Source organism: Zychaea mexicana (genome assembly GCF_025766255.1).
Source record: "Zychaea mexicana strain RSA 1403 chromosome Unknown BDB00scaffold_21, whole genome shotgun sequence".
In the NCBI taxonomy this organism is placed as follows: domain Eukaryota; kingdom Fungi; phylum Mucoromycota; class Mucoromycetes; order Mucorales; family Lichtheimiaceae; genus Zychaea; species Zychaea mexicana.
In genome coordinates this window covers 468,075-481,785 of record NW_026516684.1, presented here as the reverse complement: position 1 = coordinate 481,785, position 13,711 = coordinate 468,075, and the positions used below count along the sequence as shown (strand labels likewise).

Sequence of the window (13,711 nt, the reverse complement as noted above, 5' to 3'; positions counted from 1 at the left end):
CCACTTGGAAGATGAACAAACTGTTCATTTTGATGAGGATGCTGCTCCTGGGAACGTGATTGAAGGCCGTGCTCACGAAACAACTTTGACAGCATGGTTCCAGTACAACCAAGAGAACACAGACGACACCGTTACCGCAAACCTTCTTTATGTCAATTTTTCCGAGCAATTTGTATTTGTTCAAAGCACACGTCGCTGGAAAATACGTGAACGAGGTTTTGGCGCTACCATCGGTCGTGTCTATGTTGTTTCCCCCCGCGAAGTTGAGAAATTCCATCTTCGACTTTTGCTGTATCATATTCCCGGTGCTACCAGCTTTGAATTTTTGCGAACAGTAGACGGTGATTTGTTGCCATCATTTCAGGCAGCAGCACGAAGACGTGGCCCGCTGACGGGACAAGAAGAATGGCACCAATGCCTTGAACAAGCTCAGACCTACCCACGCCCCCATGCTCTTCGCCAACTATTTGCAGTCATTGTGGCCTTCTGTCAACCCGAGGATCTGCATGACTTATGGCTTCGTCACCGTGATAGCATGGTCGAAGACTTTCTGCACACTGCCCACCAAGATTTTGAACGATCCAAAATTTGCCCGTCACGGATGTCATATATGACCAAGGCCTTCTGGATATTGAGTTGGTGCTCTCTGGATTGTCAAGATCGCTTCTCGAGTTTGATGGGTTTGTGCTTCCACCCAACCCAAACGATAACGCCTACAACAACGAGCCTTTGTTGATTCGCGAGCACCGTCGACTTGTGGAACGACTTGCACTGATGCCTGCTCCTCAACAAGTCTTTAACGTGCATCAGCAATCTGTCTTTGATGCAGTCAATGCATCTTTACGCCATGCGGCAAATCAGCCAAAGGTGCATTTTGTGGATGGCCCTGGCGGTACTGGCAAGACATACCTGTTCAATGCACTTCTCCAACATGTTCATCGTGACGGAGATATTGCCCTTGCTGTAGCTGCAAGTGGAACTGCCGCTTTGTTGCTTGATGGTGGACGAACTGCCCACTCAACGTTCAAGATACCTTTAGAGGTCAACGAAACAACAGTGTGTGATTTTACCCCACGGTCTGACACCGCGCAGCTTATACGTTCGGCAAGATTGATCATCTGGGATGAAGCGTCCATGATCAGTAAAAGCGTTATTGAGACTGTAAACAGGAGTATCCAGGATCTCATGAGACATGACGATCCCGCGCTTGCCGGTGTTCCGTTTGGTGGAAAGATCACGGTCTTTGGTGGTGGCTTTCGCCAGGTATTTAACATTGTATCCTCTCTTCTACTTTGCATTCTTTTGCTATTGGGCGGTAGTACTTACATTTAAAGTATCTGCATCAAACCTGTTAATAGGTCCTTCCTGTGATACCAAATGCATCGCGCTCACAAATTGTACAGCAGTGCCTAAATCGCTCATCAATTTGGGCCAGTGTCACCGTCCACCGCCTTGAAACCAGCATGCGCATCCAACAAGCTGCCGACACCAATGACGCAAACGAGCTTCGCGAGTTTGCGCAGTATTTACTTCGCATTGGTGATGGTGCTGAGCTGTTGGTGCCAACCACTGATGACAGAATCCGGCTCCCAGATCGAATGTTCATGCCACGTTACAATACATATGAGCTCATAGAAGCCATTTACGGCAACCTCAATGCACCACGCGTGGATCGTCAATACCTCATCAGTCGCTCCATCTTGACTCCAAAGAATGCCGACGTCACAACAATCAACGATTTGGTACTCGACCATTTTCCGGGCACCATATATGAGTTCCAAAGCGCTGATACAGTGGATGATCCAGAAGATCAAATCACATACCCACCAGAGCTTCTAAATTCAATGAATCCATCCGACCTTCCACCACACTCGCTGAAACTCAAAGTCGGCTGCTCAATCATGCTTTTGCGGAATTTGCACACCCAAAGTGGTCTCTGCAATGGGACAAGGCTGATTGTACGCTCTTTCCAACGATATGTACTTGAAGCTGAAATAGCCACTGGACCTCATGCTGGCAACATTGTCTTGATCCCTCGCATAACACTCACACCTTCACAAACACGCTCTCCCATTCAATTCAAACGCACGTAATTCCCTGTTCGCCTGGCATTTGCAATGACCATCAATAAGGCACAGGGTCAAACTTTCAACACTGTCGGCCTCTACTTGCCTGAACCTCTGTTCACGCATGGTCTGCTTTATGTAGCCATGTCACGTGTCCGCACCCCATCATCTATTAGAGTCATGTTAGATCCCGGAAAACTCACGCATCGCGGGTCAGCAAGGCCAAAACACCCGAAATGTTGTTTTCCATGAAGTCCTTCTCTAATTCTTTGGATCTTCTGTTCTCTTTTTATCAATATCACTACATCATCTTTGTCAACACTTCTTTTCGCATTGCATTCTAAACTGGAGATAGTTAAGTATCCAACTTTGACGACTTCGTATGGTAGACTACTTCTCACTGCACAATGATCTTCCTTTTGTTTTTGAAAACAGACAATAAGCATCCAATGCCGAAACACTGATGCAACATCGCTCCATATTGCGACGCGTTTCCGTTGAATGACACGGAGCGAAGCGAGGAAGGACCGCTAGTTAAATATAACAACTTTAGTTGTTGATATTTAATACCCTAAGTGCGCCATTGATGTTGATGATGATGCTCGAGCCAAAAAAAGGCTGGTGATACAGCATATAATGGACTCCAGAAAGCCCCAGCGATCTAAGTATTACTTGAGATACGCAGGGTGTACACGATCGTAAGCCTTTTCCATGTCGAGAGATAGACTAACAGCTGTGTAGGTGTTCGTACCCTATTGATCCATTCTCAATTTGATATCGTTTATGTTGATGTTTTAGTATCGCAAATTGCTGTATGCTTTTTTTATTTATATATACTTTTTACCACTTTCTTGTTATCTAGATATTGCTATACTTTTTCTTTACTATTCGTTTTATTCTACATGCACCTACAAATTTGACCAGTTTTAACACTGGTGAGTATATTTTAACCATATCAGCTACTTTGAATCATTACTCCAATATATGAAAAAAACGTCATTCTCTATATATCAAATTTATTATGGGTTAATAAAAGCATCATGCTGGATTTATGAATCCAAACGTCTACTACCTGATAAGAAATCCGGTACAGCAACTTCTGCTCATTCTAGAGTTCAACATTCTATGTACTATAAGTAGCTGACCAATTTATAGTAGCTCGAATATATACACTAAATGGAGACAGTTGCTGATTGGGAAATTAAAAGAAATTGAGGAAAAATCGACGAATTGCTTCTAGTCACAATCACTAAGGACGTTTCATCATTTTTAAAATTATTTTGTTTAGATTACAGCTAGTTCAAACGAGAAACTACCTTTTACTACTCGTATGTCGCGATTTCCAATTGAAGTTTGCCCTTTTGTCACATGCCGCTTTAAAAAGTGTAGGTGACGCTCACACCAAACAACCATAAAATGGACTATCTTTCAGGAGTACCTTGAGTCTGCTGATCAAATGCTTCCGACAAATTTACAGTTTTAAATGCATGCCGTAGTGGGGAAGTGGTACTAGGTGGATTGTAAGGATACTAGGACGTACAGATTGGAATTGAGGTTGCATATGACCACTAGCTTTTTAGGCTGCATATCAAAGTCTAAAGGGATGTGCAATATGGTCGTAATGGTATATCTGATCCACGATTCATAGTTGAACAATGTAGATACAAAAATATGAGTTATGTCAAATAAGCTATTGTCAGACTGATCTGAAGACTGTCACGTGTCCGATGCAAGGCAGCGGCTGAGGTAATTTATCTGCACACCCTCTCAGTGAGAACCCAGAGAAATAGCTTTACATTCTCAGTTACGATCGATTTAGCAATGACAGGTAATCATATATTATTGTTATTTCTTTTAGCAGAGATCTTTGTATATACCTCCCACGGGGAGAGAGAGAGAGAGAGAGAACGTGTGTTTGTGTGTGTGTGTGCGTGGAAAAAATAAATATTAAACTTGTGTTTATATAGATTACCTTGAAGAACAGCAAAACGAATTGGAAGCGCTTCAATCTATATATCCCGAGGAATTTCAAGGTACAATTTTATATAAGAAGGGACAGCATCACTGCAATAACTTGTTCGCTCTCCTTTTTTCGTTTTAAATTACTCAAGATCTTTTGGCTTTTATCGTATAGAAATTGGTGATAAAGAATTTCAAATCGCCATTTTCCCAGACGATCAGGATGAAGAAACCCCATGTATGTTGTAGTATTGGTATTTCTGTGAAGGAAAGGAACAATGTTGCTGTTTCTTTTATAAATTCGAAGGCGGGTCATGTTTAACGCATTTCTATAACGGATCTAAATATGAAAAAGGTGCACTGTCGTTACGGGTCAAATATACCCCAACGTATCCCGATGAATTGCCAGAATACAGCGTCGACGTTACTGATGGCAAGTTGACGAACTCACAACTGGAAAGAATTTTGGCGGCAATCAAGACTGGTGTATGATTGTTATTTCTTATTATTATTATCATTATTACGACTCCTGTCGTTTTTCGTCCCTTTTATATCTTCGTTGGCCCATCTAACTCAAAAAGCTGTTATCCATAGGCCGAAGAATCGTTGGGCATGGTTATGATTTTCACCATGGCATCGCTTGCCAAAGAAGAGTTGAATCAAATACTAGAAGACACACAAAGATCTCGGGAAGAAGCAGATATAGAGCGCATTCGCAAGGAGGAGGAGATCGAGAATGCTCGGTTCCGCGGTACCAAATTGACGTGGGAACGGTTCCAAGAATGGAAAGCCAAGTTTGAGAAGGAATTGGCTGATCACGAGAGTGAAGAGAAAAAGGCACGCGCCAAAGAGCTGAAGAACAAATTAACAGGTAAAAACTGATGAATCACACAGAAGAAAAAAAAAAGCGCAACGAATTCTGACACATGTTACGAAACGTTTTCTACAAGGTCGTCAACTGTTTGAGCAGGATCGAACACTCGCATTATCAGATTCGAAATATATGGATGAAGGCGATGTCTCTGTGGATGCATCACAATATGAAAAGGAGGAGCGATCACAGCAGGATGATAAAGAGGATGACGAAAATGCCGTATGGCGGCAATTTGGTAACGATGACTGAACTCTCTAACGAAAATAAAAAGAAGTTGTATCTTACCTATACAGTGTTTCTGGCAAGGAAAATGAGCATTACCCTAAAGGGGAAGCATAATCAGATAAGGCTAGGTAATTCAAGTAAGATTGGCGTCAAGCACCCGAAACTTTCCTTTACCAATCAGTTTCAGGACGATAAATACAAAGGGAGATGTAGGGAACACAAGGCAGGTGCTACATCAGATAGGGGCGAGAGCGAAGGATGGTAGGTGCAGGAGAAGGGTGGGAGGATTGATTTGTTGTCACAGGAAGTTGATTTGCAAATTCCAATAATGACAATATATAACGATTATATGTGTTGTTGTATACATGGAATTATTTGGAGCGGTACAGCTCCGTTGACAGCATGAAGGCTCTTCCCTCATTAGAACTTTTGAAGCTTATTTGTGACACATTGGTCAAGTATGTCTGCTGCGATACTTTTTGATATTGTCAAACTTTCCGTAGGTGGTAATTGACAACAGGTCTTTGGGCTTCTGGCTAGCACGGTGCCGTTGCCCTTGATTCTCCTGTTGATAGATTTATACGCTTGAAAGATATGAAAGTTCTATTTGCATTTTCCAACCCGCCAACTGCTCGCAAGCTTATAACGGGTGCGTGATTGCTTTTGTTTGCGATTCGCCTCTCGCTGAATCTAATGATTTTGTTCGAATGTTGCAGCCTTCTTTTACTAATAATCACGTAGGTCTGACCTTTAGACGGTTGACCAGCTGGTCTTCTTGGTGCTGCTGATGATGATGTTACCGGTACTGCTGGTGCTGGTGTTGGTTGCACTGTCACTCGATGTTCATCTTGATGAAAGCTTTCTCTATGCTTCAAGATTGTGTGAAGAATGTTTGTGTTGATAACGCCTACTTTGGTCGCCGTCACCGCTAACACTAGACCTATGCCCCAAAGGGATGTTCCTAAGTGGCCGTGATGTTCAGCTTAGAGATGAAGACATATTAGAGAAGGTTAATATTAGTACAGATGTGCACAGCGGCAAAAACAGCGCATTTCTAATGATTAAATACCATTTGTACCTGCTCCTTATTGCTTATCCGCAACTTTTCCTACCGCAGCCATTCCAGGCACACACAATCCGGGTGATATATCCGCAACCTGTCAGCGTTTATAAGCAACTATATGAATTCAGGTTTCTAACTTGGTGACAAACCATCGAAAACGTTCCGGACCACCAAATAGATCCCAAAGCAAAGCTTGCATTGCCAAAATGATCGAAAAGAAATGCTGAATAGCCGTCTTTAAGGAATCTATGATACTACTTTATGATTTATGTGTTGATTTTTGAAGGGCTGACATCGATTCTGTTATCACTTTACTTGCTTTTCCGGATGTTTCCTTAAGAACATTCAAATGCAGAGGTTTCCTTCCAGCAACTTGCTGCCATCGGGAACAGATGATAGTTGAGGTATGAATCGCCACATCAGCTACACGCTAAATCACGAACTGTTTCAGTATGTATCTCAGCACATTCCGTATCGGTTTTTTAGTCTATCGATTTGTTTTCAAGATACTTCTTGTCACTGTTGATGCCGATATCGTGATTGATGACGGTGCCATATTATGTCGAATATTTCATTTGCTTTAGCAGCAAATGAGTATTACACAGTCATGAGATGTGTCACGCATATTGCGGTTTCTAAACTCATTCTGTAAGAAAGCATCATGCCCTCGAGCAAAAACAACTGCGTAAATGCACCAAAGTGTGAGTCGGTATGATGTAAGGCTGCATTAATGTTTCTTTGTAGCGCGTGTTTTCTTCCTTGTAGAAAAAGGTTGTAGATTTGCGAGTCAAACGTAAATAAGCGCCGGCAACAAGCCTTTAACATGTATCTTGTTATTTGCTGTGGACAGGTATGGATGTCGCTCTCTTCTTCTTTTGTAGTTGCTAATAATGAGTACTTGAGAGAAGAGTGCTTTGACGGCTATGACCTGACCCTTGGTGGCTTCGTAACTTGGTAACTTTTTGCAAATTCTCAGATCCAGGTACGGTCTTTTGGGCCAAATCTCGGAGCTTTATCTTGAACTCCTTGTCAACGCAGAATTTCACTGTCCTAATTGTAGTAATTATAGCGTTGTTGTTTTTGCTGCTGTAGAGAGTGTTTTGTGATGGTGTGTGCGTATGTGAGTGCGTATGAATGTGTGACAGGCAAAATGAGATTAATGACAAGCTCGATCAATATGATGCTAGGCTTTAGTGGCAGTGAGCTCACTGTTCCTGGATAGCGGTGAGATTTGAAAAACAAAGTGTCAAGTAAACAATTATATAATTATCGCAAAGTGAAAAGCAAGCACTCAACGACAAAGGCCTATCACCAGGGCGAGCCAACAGCAATGGCTTGGTGAGTACATATACTCCGCATGTTGCATGTTTAATGGGACAGTTATTGATGCAAATGGTTGCACAACATTTGTAGCGGCTGATGTGCTTACATTATATATTATTATTATTATTGTTATTATTGCTGCTTATTGAATGAGATAGGGCTGCTTTTTGTCCTACGATGCACGACAATGACTGTTTCGGAAATCGTTCATTTTGTGAGCACTAAAAGGAACTTATTTGTGTAAAGGCTTGCTTTACAGCTCGACGAACCTCCTTTCGCCCACACTGTCTCCCCTTTTCTTTTTTCTCGCAAAGCAGCACGTACATCCGTACGTACGTACGTACATACATACATACATACATACATACATACATACATACATATCACCTCAAGAGAGAGAGAGAAAGAAAGAAAGAAAGAAAAGAGTGTAGATTAGAAAACAGGCTCTTTGATTGTTTTATCTTTCTTTCTTTCTTCCCTTCTTTATTTCTTTATCAGACATCTGCCTTCCTAAATCTCTCTTTCCTCTCCTTTCACACGTATAAGCACAAGGCAACCCCCCTTCCGCTCACTCTCTCACACATACTCTCTTACCCTATCCCTGTACCTACATATAATCCTTATTTAATAGCATGACCCATCAGCAACAAGAAGTGGCAGTATATGGCAACGTTCCTACCACGTCTACTACTACGAGCCAACATATACCTCCGTCCCAAGGCGATCAACTGTGGAGAATCATTGAAAAACAACGCGTCATGATTCATAATCTCCAAAAGGACAATGCCATTCTTGCAAGTGAGCGTGATGGGCTTCGTGACAGAATCACTCACCTCGAGCACAAACTGTTGCAAAACAGTAAAGAGCAGCAACAGCAACAGCCGATCCTTATTTCATCCGAACGAGTGAAGGAGATAATCGAGAGTGAGCAGCCTACGTTACCTCCACGATCGCCCTATCGACATATTGTTCCAATAGCTACTGGTGCTTTTACAGCACCCTCGACATTGTCTGGAGAAGAGAGTAGACATCATCATCCTCCGCATCCTCAGTATCATCTTCATCATCATCATCAGCAGCAGCAGCAGCAATATCAAGGTGGTGGTGCTACTGCTAGTGGCCGAGTTTCACCGCCCCTTCCTCCACCAGCTATACTGGATCGACGACCATCTACGCCTGCTTCCCCGCCGCCATCGACGCCTCCACCTCCACAAACACCCACATCTCCACAGGCCATTATCGAAAAGGACGCGCACCTGTTTGCTCAATACCAATCTTCAGTACAGAAAAAGCAGCAGCATAAACAGCAGCATCGGCCAGTGCATCAACAACAGCAACAACAACAACAACAACAGCAGCAGCAAGCACGTGGATATTATGGCGTGCCATCTGCAAGTAAATCCTCATCTGTCTTGGACGTGCATAGAAAAACAGCAGCCCTGCAGCAACAGCAGCAGCAGCAGCAGCAAGAACCTGTACCACGCCATACATCCGAATACGATCCATCGATACGCGCAGCTTCCCCACCTGCTGCAATGAATTATCGTGCGCTCAAGACACCATCTTTTTCGGATGGAGCGCTTGTAGTTCCAACGACAGTCTCATCATCGCGCAATAACAAGCGTGAGAGCATGATTCTGGGCGATGCTGGTCCTTTGGAAATCAATGAAGAAACCAAGTCATCAGCTGCCGCGGCTAACGACCATTTTGAAGAAGAAGCAGAACAACAACAACAACAGCAGCAGCAGCAGCAACAACCAGACGAAAAGACATCATTGATGACGGCCAAGAATATCAGCAGTGTCATGGTTAAAGTCAGTGCATCGAATATCAAGACTAGTGAGAAGGGTCGGGAACTGGTATCATTTGTCATATCCGTTGGCAAACGTGGCGGCGCCGAATGTGAAGAACTTTGGCGTGTCGAAAAATTCTATTCTGACTTTATTGCTTTGGATACAAAAGTGAGCAACTACTATTACTTCTTTAGTCATTCGTGCGTTTACTGACCTTGATGAGCTATTATGGCAATAACAACAACAACAACAACAACAATAGATTAAAGCACAAGGCAATCAGGTCAGAGGTAGGGTGGGCAAGCTACCTGATAAGCAGTTGTTTTCGACCAGCAGCCGAGCACCCAGCAAAATCGACCAGCGAAAGGTAAAGTTTTGCTACGCAAACAGTAGCACCGCCTTGTGATGTTTCTTGCAGTTTCAGCTCTGGTTTCTATTTTTGCATGCATGAATTAAATTATACGGATTACACACGCAGGTTGCACTGGAGCAATATCTGCAGCATATTATATCTTTGCCATACGCTGACATCTCAGACGTTTGCGAATTCCTTACTACCAACGTCGTTGAGCGTGACACTTACCAGGTATGTCGCGTCTGTGTGCTCTCGAACCTTCGTCCTTTTTATTTAATCCATTACTGCACTCTATATAACACTGCTTATTGTTTTTGTTATGCAGCGAACCGGTCGTAAAGCAGGCTACCTCACCAAAAGAGGTAAAAATTTTGGTGGCTGGAAAGCTCGCTACTTTAAAATTAAAGACGCCGCACTTGAGTACTACGAATCGGTAAAGTTCTAGACCTTCTGCTTTTCTTTTTTTTATCGTTCAACGCATCACAACACTTCTTTTTTTTTCGCTCTTGTCGCTCTTGTCGTACGCACCGAATATATATTCACAGAACGTATTGTTCATATATCTTGCAGAAGGATGGCAGTTATCTCGGCGCAATAAAGCTAACGAATGCCCAACTGGGTCGCCAAGCACCTACAAGTGGCAATGATCAAGACACCGGCGTCTATCGCCACGCCTTTTTGATTCTGGAACAAAAGCGATCTGGCCCTAATGGCGCCGTAAAACATATCTTGTGCGCAAACTCGGATGAGGAACGCGATGAATGGGTGGCGGCTCTGCTCGATAATATTCGACTGGATCAAAACAATATCCCCAAAAAGATCAATAACAACAGCAGCAGCAGCATTGGCACCAGCAACAATAACAACAACAACAATAACATCAAAAGGGTCGAAAAGCAGCGCAAAGTGTCCAAGGGTGAAATCCGTCCTGTTGCAGCTGCACCTATCAAGACCTTGAGAAACGATCATGGTGCGGATATGGACAAACTGACATTTGTGCCATCCGTTCAGATCCCAGCAGTTGCATCCTGCAATAACGAAAATTCGGGAGCGGATGACGACCTACAGCAACAACAGCCGATCATGGCCACTGGTTTAACGCCCTCTGCTTCGACAGATAGTAGTAGTGCAGCTGGCTCTGCCGCAGCGACATTTCTCTCAACGTCTATGCCAAGTATGCCCGTGACACCCACATTTGGAGCAAACACGCCAGCATCGCCACCACCTCCGCCTCCACCGCATGCTACACCTCCTCGACGACGAAGCTCAGCAGGTGGCGATGGTGACGAGGATCCAGTGCGTCTACGAGCCAATATGCTCTCACCTACACCTGGTGCGCTTCGTAGTAGCGAAGACTTGCTCAGTACCTCACATAACAACAACGACGTACAACAACAAGCACAACTGTTGCAAACGAACGACAAAAAAGTCAAGCAAAAAGCCAACCGTGTTACCATGTGGGGCAAAAAGATGTTTAGCAGTAATAACGATACTCTGGCATCATCGTCATCATTATCAACATCAGCAGCTACGAATGGCAACTACGGTGCAGAATCTCGCATTAGCAGTGTCCCTTCGGGGTTCCGTAACCTGTTATCACGTTCATCCAACGATTCAAGCGAACGCCACTCGGAAGACGCTGACAGATCCAAGGTCGTGTTTGGAGTGCCACTCGAGGAAGCAGTACGGATCTCGCGTGTATCGAATAATTACGAACTTCCGGCCGTTGTTTATCGGTGTATCGAATATTTGGATGCCAAAAATGCTGTCATGGAGGAAGGACTGTATCGTCTCAGTGGCAGTAACATGGTCATACAGAAGCTCAAACAAAAGTTCAATCAAGAGGGCGACGTAAATCTCCTGGCATCCAAGGAAGATTATGATGTCCATGCTATTGCCGGATTATTGAAAATGTGGTTGCGCGAGCTACCTTCAACCGTGCTTACTCGCGAACACCGATCTGACTTCATGCATGTTATTGGTAAGTACAGACTGTTCTTTCGAGAATATCATCCTCCGATATATCCCAGTATGTATACGCGACTTACACAACACACCCAAATACATATTTTAGATTTCCTGGATCGAAAAGATCGTGTCAACGAGTTGGGTCGACTTGTCTCCTTGTTGCCGATAGCAAATTATACACTTTTGCGAACGCTTACTGCCCATCTTATCCGCGTCGTACGAAACTCGGATGTCAACAAAATGACTATGCGTAACGTCAGCATTGTATTTTCACCTACCCTCGGCGTTCCAGCAACCATATTCAACCTGTTTATAAGCGAGTTCGAGTACATTTTCTGGACAACTGAAGACGGGGATGCAGCACCACGGATGCTGGAGGATGATAGCGATGAGAGTGATGATCAAGACAATGATGACGTTTACAATAACTATGAAAAAGACAGCAACATCAATAAGGAAACCGCTATTACGACAGGGCAACAACAACAGCCGCCACCGGCACCTCCTCCGATCCGTATTCAGCGAAAAGCTACACTACGACTTCGAGAAGAATTTGGACGCAGTAACCGAAACAGTGTTCATTATCTGGATGGTGCACCAAACGCTATTGTTTCAATGGAAAAATGCATGGATGGTAAGATTTTACTTCGAGTACACTCGTTGAAGCTGTACAAGCCATCGTGTTGGGTTATCAATGTTAACAGGGTGGTAAAATAACGCATCTTCATGTAGGTAATGTAGGAGCCGCCGTATTCGATGAAGACGACGACGATGTTGATGATCTTGCGTTGTTGAAAGGTCAGGACACCTCGCTTACGTCTGACGACGAAGATGCAGACCCGCAGCAACTTGATTTTTATAAAGGATTATCGCCCATGCCGCCATCCAAACCAACCTCTCAAGCACCGCCATCTGGACTGTCTCAATAGTTAAATAACTAGCACTACGATTCTCTTATACATCTATCACCTTACTCTCTATACGTATACATATGTAACCCTCCAACGCCTCTTTATATACACACGTCATTATTACTATTACTACTACTACTACTACTACTACTACTACTACTATTACTACACTTTTTCAGTTTTTTACTACGCCTTATTAGTTTGGATAATTATTACGCTATTCCAACTTTTTCTCTCCTTTCTCTTCTTTTCCGCCTCATAATACTCTGCTTTCTTTCGACTGAAAATGAACTTTTCTTTTACTAGCCATATCTTTTCTATTACAGCGAATAAGTTTCGCCTTCCACGTCATCCTTTTTCTTCCTTTTTTCCCCAAACAACTTGTGCTAGAAGTATAAGGACGAAAAGAAAAGCTAGCAGTGTATGGCATCCATTTGGTGAGAAGCTTGTCAATAGTACATAGGCCGAATATTGTAGCCCGGTGCCGTCTTGCTATGTGTCGGATGAGAGAGACAGTGTGGTCATCAGCATCTAAGGGCAGCAATAACCGTGTTTCTTCGTGAAGTCAAGCTGATGATGTGTTTAAGAATGGGTCACTTGGAAGAAGTTGTAGCAGTGGCTCACGTCATATATTGAAGGATTTGCAATGGTTTGACAGAAACTGCTTCATTTGAGAGTAAAAAGTTCCATGGTGGTCTTGGGCATGCACTTGACTATAAACTGAACTCGCCAATTTGTAAGGTGGATAGTGTCAGCAAAGAATATCGCGACGAAAAAGAATGTAACTACCCTTTTTCGTAATTATAGCGGGTGTCCATACTGTACATGAAGCAATGATCTTACTCCAGTGTTCTCAAAGGCAAACCGGCTAATAGACCCCACGATCAAACAGTATTTCACCATTTTCGTTCCTAAACAATGTTTCCTAATGATGTTCTCAAAACGATCAGCAGACAGCTACGACGACCTGACGTTGGCTTTATCCTGTGATGTTTTCCTATGGGTGTTCGACGGGAGAGAAAGCTTAGGAACAATACGACTGGATCCTAGATATACGTTTGGAACCCAAGCGTAAAACTTGGCGATACGGATCTCAGCTTGCTTAGACCTGACAGTGATGATGCGTGGGCAGAAGACGATCGCAACAAGCAAGACAACTCATACGCTTGACAAT

The 13,711-nt window shown here is 43.4% G+C and overlaps 2 protein-coding genes across 2 annotated transcripts; both read left to right on the top strand.

Annotated features, from left to right (window-relative positions):
• Positions 1-3,857: 3,857 nt before the first annotated feature.
• Positions 3,858-5,148, top strand: BDB00DRAFT_954555 (ubiquitin-conjugating enzyme/RWD-like protein; the record flags this gene model as incomplete). The annotated part of the gene is made up of 6 exons (XM_053129638.1): positions 3,858-3,894; positions 4,034-4,099; positions 4,201-4,263; positions 4,381-4,511; positions 4,620-4,896; positions 4,934-5,148. The coding sequence occupies exons 1-6, from the start codon at positions 3,888-3,890 to the stop codon at positions 5,146-5,148; spliced, it is 759 nt and encodes a 252-aa protein (XP_052981696.1). The 5' UTR covers positions 3,858-3,887.
• Positions 5,149-8,906: 3,758 nt separating this feature from the next.
• Positions 8,907-12,976, top strand: BDB00DRAFT_814652 (uncharacterized protein). The gene is made up of 7 exons (XM_053122860.1): positions 8,907-9,471; positions 9,566-9,670; positions 9,782-9,889; positions 9,984-10,091; positions 10,229-11,639; positions 11,733-12,260; positions 12,359-12,976. Exons 1-7 carry the CDS (start codon positions 9,046-9,048, stop codon positions 12,553-12,555), a joined length of 2,883 nt encoding a protein of 960 aa, XP_052981695.1. The 5' UTR covers positions 8,907-9,045; the 3' UTR covers positions 12,556-12,976.
• The last annotated feature ends 735 nt before the right edge of the window (positions 12,977-13,711 follow it).

What these genes read in the sequence shown, in the direction of transcription:
- BDB00DRAFT_814652 (XM_053122860.1), top strand. Translation starts at nt 9,046, where the DNA reads ATGAATTATCGTGCGCTCAAGACACCATCTTTTTCGGATGGAGCGCTT. An exon ending in TTATTGCTTTGGATACAAAA is followed by an intron (nt 9,472 to 9,565) that starts GTGAGCAACTAC and finishes CAACAACAATAG; the next exon opens with ATTAAAGCACAAGGCAATCA. An exon ending in CACTTGAGTACTACGAATCG is followed by an intron (nt 10,092 to 10,228) that starts GTAAAGTTCTAG and finishes TATATCTTGCAG; the next exon opens with AAGGATGGCAGTTATCTCGG.